This window comes from Mobula birostris, chromosome 26 (assembly GCF_030028105.1).
Source record: "Mobula birostris isolate sMobBir1 chromosome 26, sMobBir1.hap1, whole genome shotgun sequence".
Taxonomy (NCBI): domain Eukaryota; kingdom Metazoa; phylum Chordata; class Chondrichthyes; order Myliobatiformes; family Myliobatidae; genus Mobula; species Mobula birostris.
Genome location: NC_092395.1, coordinates 41330544 through 41343267, shown reverse-complemented (window position 1 = coordinate 41343267; position 12724 = coordinate 41330544). Strand labels below are relative to the sequence as shown.

At 46.1% G+C, this 12724-nt stretch overlaps 1 protein-coding gene across 9 annotated transcripts in view; it reads right to left on the bottom strand.

The window, feature by feature from the left end:
- LOC140188305 (receptor-type tyrosine-protein phosphatase delta-like) overlaps positions 1-12724 on the bottom strand; it is a 493362-nt gene that overhangs the window by 283086 nt on the left and 197552 nt on the right. For all 9 annotated transcript variants that reach the window (XM_072244426.1, XM_072244416.1, XM_072244420.1 and 6 more), the window contains exon 3: positions 999-1144. In XM_072244426.1, coding sequence (XP_072100527.1) covers positions 999-1144 — 146 coding nt within the window. The remainder of the gene's footprint in view (positions 1-998; positions 1145-12724) is intronic.

The window sequence follows — 12724 nt, the reverse complement described above, 5'->3', positions numbered from 1 at the left end:
GTCTGATGACCTGCTGTTGGATGTCTGAATTCACCAATCAAACAAAGTCACCTTCCAGTTTGTCTGTTTAACAGAATATATCCTTGCCCAAACAGAACCAGCTTAAAAGGCAAAGCTAACCCACAGAGTAAGCGGACACCTCCTGTGACATTTTAATGTTGGGGTCAACATACTCCTGCTGTCTCTGTTGAATTCCAACAGATGGTGAAGTCTGACGATCGTGACGAAGGGTCCTGACGAAGGGTCTCGGCCTGAAACGTCGACTGTACCTCTTCCTAGAGATGCTGCCTGGCCTGCTGCGTTCACCAGCAACTTTGATGTGTGTTGATCTGGTGATCGTGTTTGTTTTTGAAACCCCATATCCACACCTCAGCGCTGATCTTTCCACTCCATGTCCTGACATCATTGGGGTTCTGCACTCCAGCAGCCATTCACAATATTCCACATGTGAGCATGGACAGTCAGCCTTGGAAGTTACATGATCTCAAATAGGTTCACAATGGGACTAAGTGATGTTGCCCGTGACTACCATCCAAAGAAGCACCTTTTACAGCGGACTCATTGTGAAATATTGTGGAGGGTTGCCACGGCTCATTGTGACGCTCTCCAAGCATTGCTTCCACTCCCTCGGGTTAATGCCAGTTAGGCGGTCAGTACTCGGAATAGTCCCAGAGATCCCTTAGGATGCTGGCAGATTGACAACTATCCTGGTCCAGATCCATTGGTAGTCAAAATACCATTCTTCTTTGGAGGTTTCCAACAAAGAATTTGAGCAAGGCAGAGAAATCCCTGCAGATATTCCACCCTGGAAACAAACATTGACCTCAGGCTGAAGGGCTTACAAAAGGAAAATGGGAAACGGCAGAATGGGAGACTGGAACTTCACTCTTTGATGAAACACAGCCTGAGCAACAGGAACACGATGCCTCCATTGTTACTTGCACCATAGATTCCACCTAATCCCATGAACCAGCCTCCTGTCAAAACAGGCAACATACCTCGAAACGCTGGGAGCTGACTCGCTTTCCTTTCTTGTTCCAGGTAACTCGTGGTTTGGGGCTTCCTGTGGCCTGGCAGACGAATGAAGCCACTCCTCCTGAAACACCAATCTGGTCACTGGGTACTTTCATGAACCTTGGAGGGGCTGGAAAGAACAAGAAAAGAACATTATCAGCAACTGGAAGGAGTAAACAACTGGAAACAAGTCGGCTCCAATAATTTGACCTTTGACCCAGACTTCTCATGCTAAATGCAGTTCGCAGTCCAGTCAATGTTGCCAGCTCACAGAACAGATCTGGACAGTGAGAGATATCATTAATAAGCCCCCAAAAGGTGGACAAACCTGAAGATTTAAAATGCAGCAATGCCAAAATTCCCCTTACCTGGCCCTGAATGTCATGGCTTAGGTTACTGATGGTGTTTCTCATTTGGACCTTCCCCAGCTAGTGACAGAGCTACAGAATTTGTGATTGACACACAAACATAATACTGCAGGAACTCAGCAGGTCAGGCAACATCTATAGAGGGAGAGAACGGTGAGCCACTTCATAAGGACTCTGAAGGGTCTCGACCCAAAATGTCAACTATTTATTTCCCTCCATAGATGCTGCCTGACCCGCTGAGCTCCTCCAGCCTTTCGAGTCCGTGGCTCAAGATTTCCATCATCCGCAAAATCCATTGTGTCTGGAGTTTGTGAATGTGTCTTTACGTTTCTGTTCAGCTGGTGGTGGTGTGGGCTCAACCAGCAGGACAAATGGAAGGGCTATCATTACATGAGGGAAGGCTTCCCCACACATCACTCAGGACTTATCACTGTACAAACTGTGAGGGCTTTGAATATAGGTAGCAGGAGGGTATTCTCCTAATAAGTGCCCAGCCTGTGCAGAGTGATCTAAGATTGTACAACAGCTGGAGTGAGCTCCTATAATATGCAGACAAGCAGGTACAATGAAAGTATTTAGCTAGGATGCTTGTTTTTGATTATGACCCATTGATCTCTCACTCAAGTCATGTGAACTTATCTCCAGGGCAGCCCTCCAAGTGAGGACCTCTCCTTTTGTTGTGTATTCCTGATCAGGTGTGGTAAGAATTCCAGTGATGATAACACGGGGAAAGTCGGAATCACAGCAACAGTTCGCCCCTTTATCTCCTATGTCTAGTTTTACTGGAAGTGTGCAGACAGGCAACAAGTCCGTTCACGGCAGTTCAGGTGGCATTGTGAATCCTGCGATGAGCTTGTGTGTCTCCATGTAACCATGCTTCTAAAGTTAACCTTGGGCAGTAGAATCATTTGTCTATGAGAAATGCAGGCAGCTATTAGAAAACAAGGACTGACAGATAGGGGAGTTGAACAGGTTTCCGTTTAACCTCCTGGACCCACTATACCTCCTTTGCCCACCCTGCAACATGATAGCCTCCTCTTGGGCCTTCTGATCTCAATTCTGATTTTAATAATTTTCTCATTCCAACTTCTTCATTCCATGCTTTCTGATCCTCATATCTTAACTTTTTCAATTTCCTCATCTTAACTTTTCCAGTGTTCCTCTCCCCAACTTATCCATCCTTCCCCTGACTTTTCCAATATTCCAAGCCTGACTTTCTGAAGGCTCCCTTGTTTGATGGCAGAGCCTGCAGCCATGTACGCTCCAGTTGGGTTTCAAGATGTTCTGTGCTCACTTATGATGACTTACTGAGTCTCAGTTGAAGACTTGTTTACTCTTCGGAATCCCAACAGATACAAGCCTAACTTACCTGCCCTACCTTTCCTCTTAAAACAACCCTCACCACTTCTAGGAAAAGCAGAAGTATGCAGCTAGAAGGCAGTGAATAAAGGGTGGAGAAAGGTAAGAAGAAGGGAGCAGAGCCGATCACCTTCTTCAGCCCTTTTCTGTAGGAGATTTCCCTCAGTTAGAACTAAACTGCAAATCAAAAATTAACCACATTGCAAACTGAAACAGAGTGGGGATCTCTTCCTGTCCTGTGCAGCCTCTCTTGCTGAGATGATGATAGCTCATTGCATAGTGCAGCCTCTTCCCACTTACATGCAACAGACAGCTTCTCACCAGAGATAATTAACCTTCCAACATAAGAAATGGGAGCAGGAGTCAGCCATCTGGCCTATTGATCCTGCTTCACCACTTAATAAGGTCATGGCTGATCTGGACTTGGACTCAGCTCCACCTACCTACCAGTTGCCCATAACCCTTAATTCCACTGTCATGCAAAAATCTATCTAACTGTATCTTGAATATATTGAATGAGGTAGCCTCTACTACTTCCCTGGGCAGCAAAATTTCACAGCTTCACTACTCTCTGGAAAAGCAGTTTCTCCTCATCTCCACTCTTATTCCCCTGAAACTTGAGGCTATGTCCCCAAGTTTTAATCTCACCTACCTGTGGAAACAACATTCCTGTCTCTATCTTATCTATCCCTTTCATAATCTTTTTCATAAGATCCCCTCTTATTCCTCAGAATTCCAGCGATTAAAGTCGGATTTACAAGACAATGAACAGCCAGTCCCCAAAAGAGCTTCCTCACAGATGCAGAGACATACTGAACCACCAGTTCTCAGCAAAGCCATTCAGTCAGTCTTTCCCAAGTCCAGCTGCCTCTCCAATACCATCAATATGCACCAAAGGTTTGACCTAATTAATAGCTAGCAAATTGTGCGCTGCTATTAAATGCTGCTTTACCTAGCCTTCCAATAATCTGATGAATACTGATCCAAGGGTTTAATGGCTCCTCATCCTGATAATAAGATGATTTGCTCTAATGAAGTCAGCACTGGCCCTGTCAGTCACCATAAGTGTGAGAGGAATATTGTGAAATCTAGCCACTGCATCAATTGAAACACTCCTTCAGAAAAAAAAAACACAGTCATGCTTGCTTCTGTAAATAGCGGCATAAACCTGGAACATTAGGCTGTGGTTTTGGAAGCATTATTTGCCTGTTCATACAGGACTTAATTTCCCCTAATACCTCATTGGTTTTCTGTATCAGTTCTCTGCTATTTTTAGACAGGCAGCAAGAAATCATCAAAAATTAATGTGAAAATTACGCACGATGTAAAGCTGCATGCAAAAATAATGGCCGCTGCACCAGTTAGTACAGGCAGATGAATCTTCTGCTGTTTGTCTCCGAGCCTGGCCAGGAGAACTTAAAGAAATTCACTGCATGGAAAGGTCATTATGCCTCAATCCCATTTTGTCAAGCTGCTATTTATAATGACTCGGTAATGGTCCTACGACCCATATCTCATATACTCCTGGGCACATCAATTTCTTCCCTCAGTAAGAGAAGCAGCAGATGAAAGCACTTTGCACAATGTTACATATCAGCATCTTCATAGGTTGGAGGCTCTGGCTATCTGATCTGTCATCTTGACAGAAGCCTAGCATCTACTTAGGCTTAGAGAGCACAACAGATGACTTGCCTCCTCATGCTTGTTCCACCACGCAAATTTATCTCAGCTTCCTGTATCTACAAGGTTGCAACATGCATAGAGAAAAGATGAGGTGTTGGTCCTGAACCTGCTTTGGTTTTGTTGTAGCAGTGCAGGAGGCCAAGGAAAGAAAGGTTGGAGGTGGGGTATGGAGAATTAATGTGGCAGGCACCAGGAAGCTCAAGCTGAATCCAGAAGCTTCATGAAGTGATCACATAATCCCATCCCCCTTTCCAACCTTAATCCAGCTGCTTCTGTCATATTTTTCTTTGTTTATCTGACTCCATCTATAAACCACTGCCACTGTTTCCCAGCTTCACACCGCTCCCCTCCCCTTCCTGGCACAACCAGTGGGCTGCCTTTCACCCTTCCACCCTTCCACTGTCCAGCAATCACCACAGACTCCTGCATCACCCCTACACCCTGTTCCTCGTTTGCATTGGCCATCACCGCTCTCCCCACTCAATCCTGACGAAGGTTTTTAACGCGAAATATTGACAGTTCCTTTCCTCACACAAATGCTGCTTGATCCACTGTGTTCCTCCAGCAGATTGTTTGTTGTTTTACATCATCTGTATGTGTTTGTTCCATTGCTGTTAATTGGTGTGAGAGGAGAATTGGATGGAGGGTTGATTAATAGGGGTGTGAAAGAAAGAAGGGGGGGCTGGGTACACACAGGGACTCAGAAGTCTGGGGTAAAAATCAGCTTGTTGGAGGAACTCAATGGAGCAGCATCTGTGGGAGACAGGAATTGTTGATGCTTTGGATCGAGACCCTGAATCAGGATTGAAAGTGCACGGGGAAGGTAGCGAGTACGGTAGTATACTGTGGAGCAGGAGAGGAGCAGACACACAAAAACAAGTGTACGGGGTCTTTCTTTTGTTACATTTAAAATGGCGATTTTGTTATGTTAATCTGTGGAATGCGGCTTTGTTGTGTTTTCACGTTGCAGAGAGTTTGCGCTAACAGTTTGTTTTACTTTAAATGAGATAACCAGGTTCTATTAGCCAATGGGTGGTTATGTATCGTTTTGTTTTCGGATGCCATGCTGTATGATATGACTGTGGACTGAGTTTTGGCGGGGAGTCGAGAGGAGGGACAAGGAGGACGGTGGACATGCTGAGAGGCTCCGGTCGATCACTTCGGGTGGTCCCGAGCCGTGGGTCGACGGAATTCAGGTGGTCGTCTGACGTTGAACTTGAACTCCAACGGTAGCACGCGAAGAACTTGGACTTTGATAAGTGTTGGCACCTTTTTTTTCCCATTACTTTCCTCTCTGTATCAAATGTATATTAATGCCCTAGAATTAGTAATATCTATAAAGTGTATGTGTTAAAATTTACTGGGTGTGCTGGCTGATGATTGATGTTTGTGATTGATTCGGGCGACGATTGACCCTGAGGGGAGTGTTGAAGCAGGTGCTGGGCGGGATTTCCCCTAGACATTCACGAGCCAATATAACGGAACGTTACACAAGGAAGATGGAGGCAGGAAGGGAGCGGGAAGGTGGAGACAGTATTGAGTAACTGACATACACGTAGGGGATTGATGGACCAGCTTTTGACTCTATGACAACCAAAGAAGGGATACAAATACAGCCTTACGAATGACATCCGTATCTTAAAAAGAAACAAAAACAGAAAATGTAAAATCACCTTGTCTGATCTAAAATTATGTTACATAGAAACATAGAAACATAGAAAATAGGTGCAGGAGTAGGTCATTCGGCCCTTCGAGCCTGCACCGCCATTTATTATGATCATGGCTGATCATCCAACTCAGAGCCCCGCCCCAGCCTTCCCTCCATACCCCCTGACCCCCGTAGTAATGTTAGATTATTATGTTCTAAAATTGGGATCACTCTACCTGTAAAACACCCTGTGCAATTCCTACGAGAAATTATTGACACTAACTCTCAATGCCTATTGGCATAACCACTGGCATGAGATCTTCAATGTCCTCAGAGCCTACTTAAGTAACTGATGTGGTGAGAATGGCCAAACAGATGGATTGAAGAGGGGGGACGGGGAGGTAGGTTCCCAACAAGAAGAGCCATCACGGTCATCATGTTCTGGTACAACAATTCAAATGTGCAGGAATGTAAGGAGCTATAGAGAGTGGTGGACTCAGCTCAATACATCACTGACACATACCTCCCTACCAATAGAAGAATCAAAATGATGCACTGTTTCATGAAGGCAACATCTATTATCAAAGTTCCCCACCATCCAGGCCATTCCACCTTCTTGCAGCTACCATTAGGCAGGAGGTACAGAAACCCAGACTAGAACAGCTACCTCCCTTCAACCAGCTGAGTTCTTGAACTATCCCTTATGACCCTAATCTGAGGCCTCCATTGGTCAGGGTTGACCGTGGGTGTTGCATCCTCGCTCTCTAGATATGCAAGCCAGGGCAGTACAACATGGAGAGTAAGCTCCCCCTTTACATACATCTGATGAGCCCAAAAACACAGCAGAGACTGATACCCTAATCACTGCCTCAGTATAGCAACAACTATAGACTGACCACAACTACTACAATGTTCTAATTGTGTTTTCTTGTGAAACTTGATTTCTATTTCATTTGTGTTTTTCCTGTGAACGTTGTAACTCTGATGCTGTGTGTCTGTAATGCTGCTGCTGCAGGTAAATTCTTCATTTCACCTGTGCATACGTACTTAAACCAATATCACATATGCATCACTACTTAAACCACAATCACTGCCATGGATGTCCAAGAATTCCTGGGTAAGATTCAATTTAGAGTAAAGTCTGGGTAAAATGGATTAGAGTAATGTCTGGGTAAGAACCCTGGCATGATCATGGAAAGGAATCTTAACTTTAAGGAGGACTTACGGTGATATAAGCAGCACCACAAGAAACTAAGCGAAATCCAAAGAAGCAGAGTATCACCTTCAAGATTCACACTGATGAAATCTGTCATTGAAATTTGTGTATGAAGGCTTTAATAGGTCTACAATTCCACTGTTTTCTTTATTCCCCTTTATTATGAAAGAAGTTTTACAAATCTTGCTAGCAGGTCATAACTTTTTCCAATTTTCCATCAACTTATTTCCTCAAGAGTTCCAATTTGGTGGATTTCAGTAACCTACCTTCTCTGTACCTTGGGATTTGACTTTATCTTGATGAGAGTCTCAAATTTTGTTCTTATTTAGAAAAATAATCTGAAATGCCTGAAGAATAAAGTGATGGGTTTCATGAATGCTCTACACAGACCAAAGCTTAGATGCACTAGCTTAGTAGAGTTTGATTTCTACACCGATCTAAGCTACGCTAACTGTTGCTGAATGGGGCTGGGCTGTGACTCTTTGGAATTGAAATGCAGCCTTTGTGGCTATTAAAACGACCTCTTCAAACCTGATGGAAAATGAGGAAGAAATCATACAGAAATACGTAGGCAAGAATATACAACCACCAACCCATCTGTATTCAGTGATTCACCTGTAAGCCAGCTTTGCAGACGATCTAATAAAATGAACATTCTGCTGAGAAAATCCTGCTTACATGTTTATTGCTTCCTTTCCATCTATTGCAAGATAATAGGATTGCAAGTGAGTTTAGATAAAATACTTTCCATGGTTGAGAGATTTTATTCATATGTCCTGTCATTATCCTGAGTAAACATCCACTGTGAGTAAGGGACTTGTACCAGATTATTACTTGGCCACACTGGGAGTACATCTGATCAGTTACTTCAGATCTGCAGCCAACTTTGGAGGGGGGGGGGTGGCTTGTGAAAATAAAATTCAGGTTGACAGGTGAGAGCTTCCTTTGATGGAAAAAAATAATGCAAGAGAAAGATGAGGTGAGAACTCTTCAGATAAAATCAGGGAGAGGTGAAAACTGTTGGGGGAGAACTTAATGTGTAATGAGAAGAAAAATCAATAAATATAGCTGAGTACAGAAATGAAACACAAACAAAAATATTCTGGAAATGCTGCTTATCTTCAGAGACTGAAAAGTAGGACAAATATTTGGGTTTGGACCACGTTAACTCTACTGTGTGCTGTCACCATGGTAATACACTTATAGCTATATTCTAAACACAGGAGATAGAGCAGATGTCGGAAATCCAGAGCAACACACACAAAATGCTGCAGGAACTCAGCAGGTCAGGCAGCATCTATGGAAATGAATAAGCAATTTGGAAAGGATAGGAGAAAATGTCAGAATTAAAATAAGGAGATAGGTGAAGGCAGGTGGAAGAAGGTGATAGGTGAAGCCAGGTAGGGTAGGCAAGGTGGGGGGGGGGGGGGGAGTGAAGGAAGAAGCTAAGAGGTGATGTGGAAAAGGTAAAGGGCTGGGGATGAAAGAATCTGATAGGAGGGGACCATGGGAGAAAGGGAAGGTGGAGGGACACCAGAGGGAGGTGACAGGCAGGTGAGAAGAAGGGGTATGGGGGGGTGGGGGTAGAGTAGGGAATTGAAGAGGAGGGAAGGGGGAGGGGTAGAATAATCATAAGTTGGAGAAGTTGATGTTCATGCCATCAGGTCAAAGGCTACCTAGACAGAACATTAAGTGTTACTCCTCCATTGTGCAAGTGGCCTCATCATAGCCAAAGAGGAGGCCATTGATTGACATGTTGGAATGGGAATAGGGATGAAGTGAAGGTGCTTAACAAAGTGATCCCCCAGTCTATGTTGGGTCTCACCAATGTCGAGGAGGCCACATCGGGAGTACCGGATACAGTGGACAACCGCAGCAGATTTGCAGGTGAAGTGTTTCCTCGCCTAAGACTGTTTGATGACCTGAGTGGAGGTCACTGGGCAGCTGTAGCACTTCTTCCACTTGCAGGGATAAGTGCCAAGAGGGAGATTAATGGGCAATGATGATGGACAAGAGAATCACCGAGGGAGAGTTGGGGCGAGGGGGTGATAAATATGTGTTTGGTGGTAGGGTCCCATTGAAGATGGTGTTAGTATCAGAGAATGATGTGTTGGATGTGGAGGCTGATGGGGTGGTAGGTGAGGACGAAGAGGAACTTTAACCCTGGTAAGGTGGTGGGAAGATGGTGAGCGTGGATGACAAGGAAATGGAGGAGATGCATGTGACAGTAGCATTAATGGTGGAGGAAGGGAAACTCCATTTTTTGATGTCCTGGAAAGAAAACCCTCATTCTGGGAACAGATACAGCAGAGATGAAGGAAATGAGAAAAGGGAATGGCATTTTCATAGGAGAAAGTGTTGGAAGAGGTATAGTTAAGTAGCTGTGGGAATTGGAAGGCTTATAAAAGATACCAGTTTATCTTCAGAGATGGAGACAGAGGGACTGAGATGTGAGAAGGGTATCAGGAATGGACCAAGTGATTTTAAGGGCAGGGTGTAAGTTGGAGGCAAAGTGAATGAAACTAATGAGCTCAGCATTGTGCATTAAGCACGGTTGTTAATGTAGCACAGAAAGAGTTTGGGAGTGTAAGGGGGTTTCGATTTTTATGTTACTGCGAAGGCTAATTAAAATGGCGTTTTTGTTATGTTAATCTGGGCAATGCGGCTTTGTTGTGCTTTAACGCTGAGAAAGTTTGCGCTAGCAGCTTATTGTGGTTTAGAGGGTGATAAGAGGATGCTATTAACCAATTGGGATAGTTGTTATGGTTTTGATGTATTTGAAGATATTGTATGCGCGGGGTTTTGGGGCAGAAGGCGGGAGAGCGAGACAGAGGATGGACCAGGTGCTGTGAGTCCGCTAACGGGGTCGGACCCCGAGCAGGACGTTCGGCGAGGAGACGGAGACGGACTCGGACTCGTGTGGAGCGTCTGGTCGACCACTGTTGTTGGTCCCAGGCGGCGGGTCGAGGTGGTCCGAGGGGGTCGCAGGGTGAAGAAGAAGGTCCTTGAGCTCCAACGGTTTTTGTGCATGAAAGGATTGAACTTTGATAAGTGTGGCGCCTTTTATTTTCCTTTTATATCTTATTCTCTTTTAATTATATAGTTCCAGTAATATCTATAAACTGTAAATCATTTAATTGCATCTGGTGTAATGTCTGTTATTTGGGCAAGGTGGGGTACCTCCCACAGCATCCACACAAACTAATTACCCAGTTTGGCGGGGCCGAGGCTGTTTCCCTAGACGACAGCGAGCCGAGCGACCCTGAGGGTGGCCAGGGGGGCTACATTGTGGGGGCTTTGTCCGGGATGCTTGTGTCTGTTGGTATGCTGTGTGGGTGCCCTGTTTAATTCTGTAATGTGTGTCTCTGTGGGTTATTTGCTGTTGATTGCTGTATGCGTTGTGGGTGCGGTCTTTGTTCGAGTTCAGACTAGCATTGACGAGTTAGAGGTGGCACTCGGGGCTGTCCATGCAGTTGGGAGAGAGAGGAAAGAGTGGTCTGATTTGGAGGTAGAGTCTGCGAATAAATGTTCTAGCTCTGACAGGCTCCGCCTGGCGTTTGGGATAGTGTCCACCCCAAGAGGGGCGGAGCGGATCTTTGTTGTCAGATAAGCGGCAGTGCTCGGTGGAGGAAGAGTGACAGGGATTGGCTGAAAGTTTGAGTAGGCGGGCTGGTGACGGTGTTAGAGCTGTCAGGTTCACTTACACCGTAGTGACAGCTGTCAGTTATTTGAAAGGGGGGGGGAAGTTTTCAGTGTGCCTTCTCTGGCGAGGAGGGCGGCTAAATTACTTGTAGTGCCAGGGGATCAGTTGTTCAGCTGATCAGAGAGGTGTCGGGAAACTTAGTGGAGGCCCAGTGGGGGAACGGCCTGCGGTCTCTGGGGAAGCACGTTCCTAGCAATGTACCACTGAACTTCCGCAAGGAAAAGACCCTATTCCTGAAGGCTTAGAGGGACCACGCCCCAGGGTGTCATTACGGATAGAGGGAAGCGATTCTAAAGCCATCCTTCACCCCGGGGCACAGGTCAAGTTGTTGGACAGTTCGTTTTACAACCGGTGTCTGAAGCATTTATCCTTGACAACTGCAAGGGCACCGGAGACTTTGGGTACTAGTGGCAGTAGTTATCCAGAAGACGATGATTGGTTAATGACCCTGGAGTTCATGGGGGCATTGTCTGGGCACCCAGCGTGTCGAGTTGCTTCTGAGGACGTGTGTAGCAGCCTTGAGCCGGTACCGAATTCAAACGAGACCCAGCGGTGGTACGGCTTGGGGAAAGTAGCTCAGGGTGAGACCCTCTTAGTAGATGCTCCGAACCACCACGAGGGAGGGGAGTTGACCGCTGAAGACACCTCAGTGAGAGAGAGGTCGCGGCAACTGGACCCTGGCGGCGTGGAAGATGAAGGCAGCGTGTGTGTGGATGATGCGATGTGGTTTAATGTGCTGCATCTGAGGGGTGGATGTTGCCAGATCCTGAGGAGTGCGGCTGTTGAGCCGAAGATGGCCTTTACTAGTTCCCTAGGATTCCTCCGATCCGAAAAGATGCCCAAGGGCATATCCGGAGCCCCTGCATCCTTCCCGCGGGGCATGAGGAAAACCATGGGGGAAGTGAAGGTGTGTGGAGTTTTGACGTATGTGGATGACCGCCTAGAGCTTGGATTCGCCTGGGGGGACTATGAGGTGAGGCGAGTGGCTGAGCCTGGGCGACCGAAGCGAAGTGTCAAATGTGGAGGGGTTTTTGGCCGGAGGAGTTTGGTGCAATGTGAGGAAAATGACCCGACATACCAGTTGAACTTCCTGGTGTTGGGACAGACGGTGGTGGACCGGGGGATGGAAACCCAGGTCGTCAATCTGAATGAGACACAGGGAAGAGAGGGGATTTGCACCGCACTGCGGTCATATACTAACGAATTAATCCAGCGAGAAGAAACAATGACCCACATTCGAAGGGATCAGCAGAAACTCAAGACGTCCATTCAGAACAGATTGGAAGATTTACAAGTTGGGGAAGATCAAGGAAGTGTTCTGACTAAGGTCAACAGAAAACCGAGAGCCCAGGGAGGGGAGTTTGACTACACTCCCGAGGAGGTAAAGAAATGGAGGACAGATCTCGAAAAAGGGAGGCGGACGCTTGAAAGGAACCTGAAGGTGACAATCGTGAGTTTAAATGAAGTGGAAAAACTGAAAGTTGACCTGGAAGACATCCTCAGGAAGAAACAACCGGAGGCTGAACATCCTTTAACTGCTGCTTTTCAGGTCAGGGTGGAAGAAGCTGGTGGGGTAACTGCGTCCCAGATTGAGATGGCCAGGAACCCTGAGTCAGAACTGCTGAGGCTGTGGCGAGAGTTGAAGGAGTCCCCGAAGAAGCTGACGTCTCGACTGCAGGAGACTGAAGGGGTAGCCCCAGCTAGATGTTTCAGTTTGGAGAAACTCAAACAGC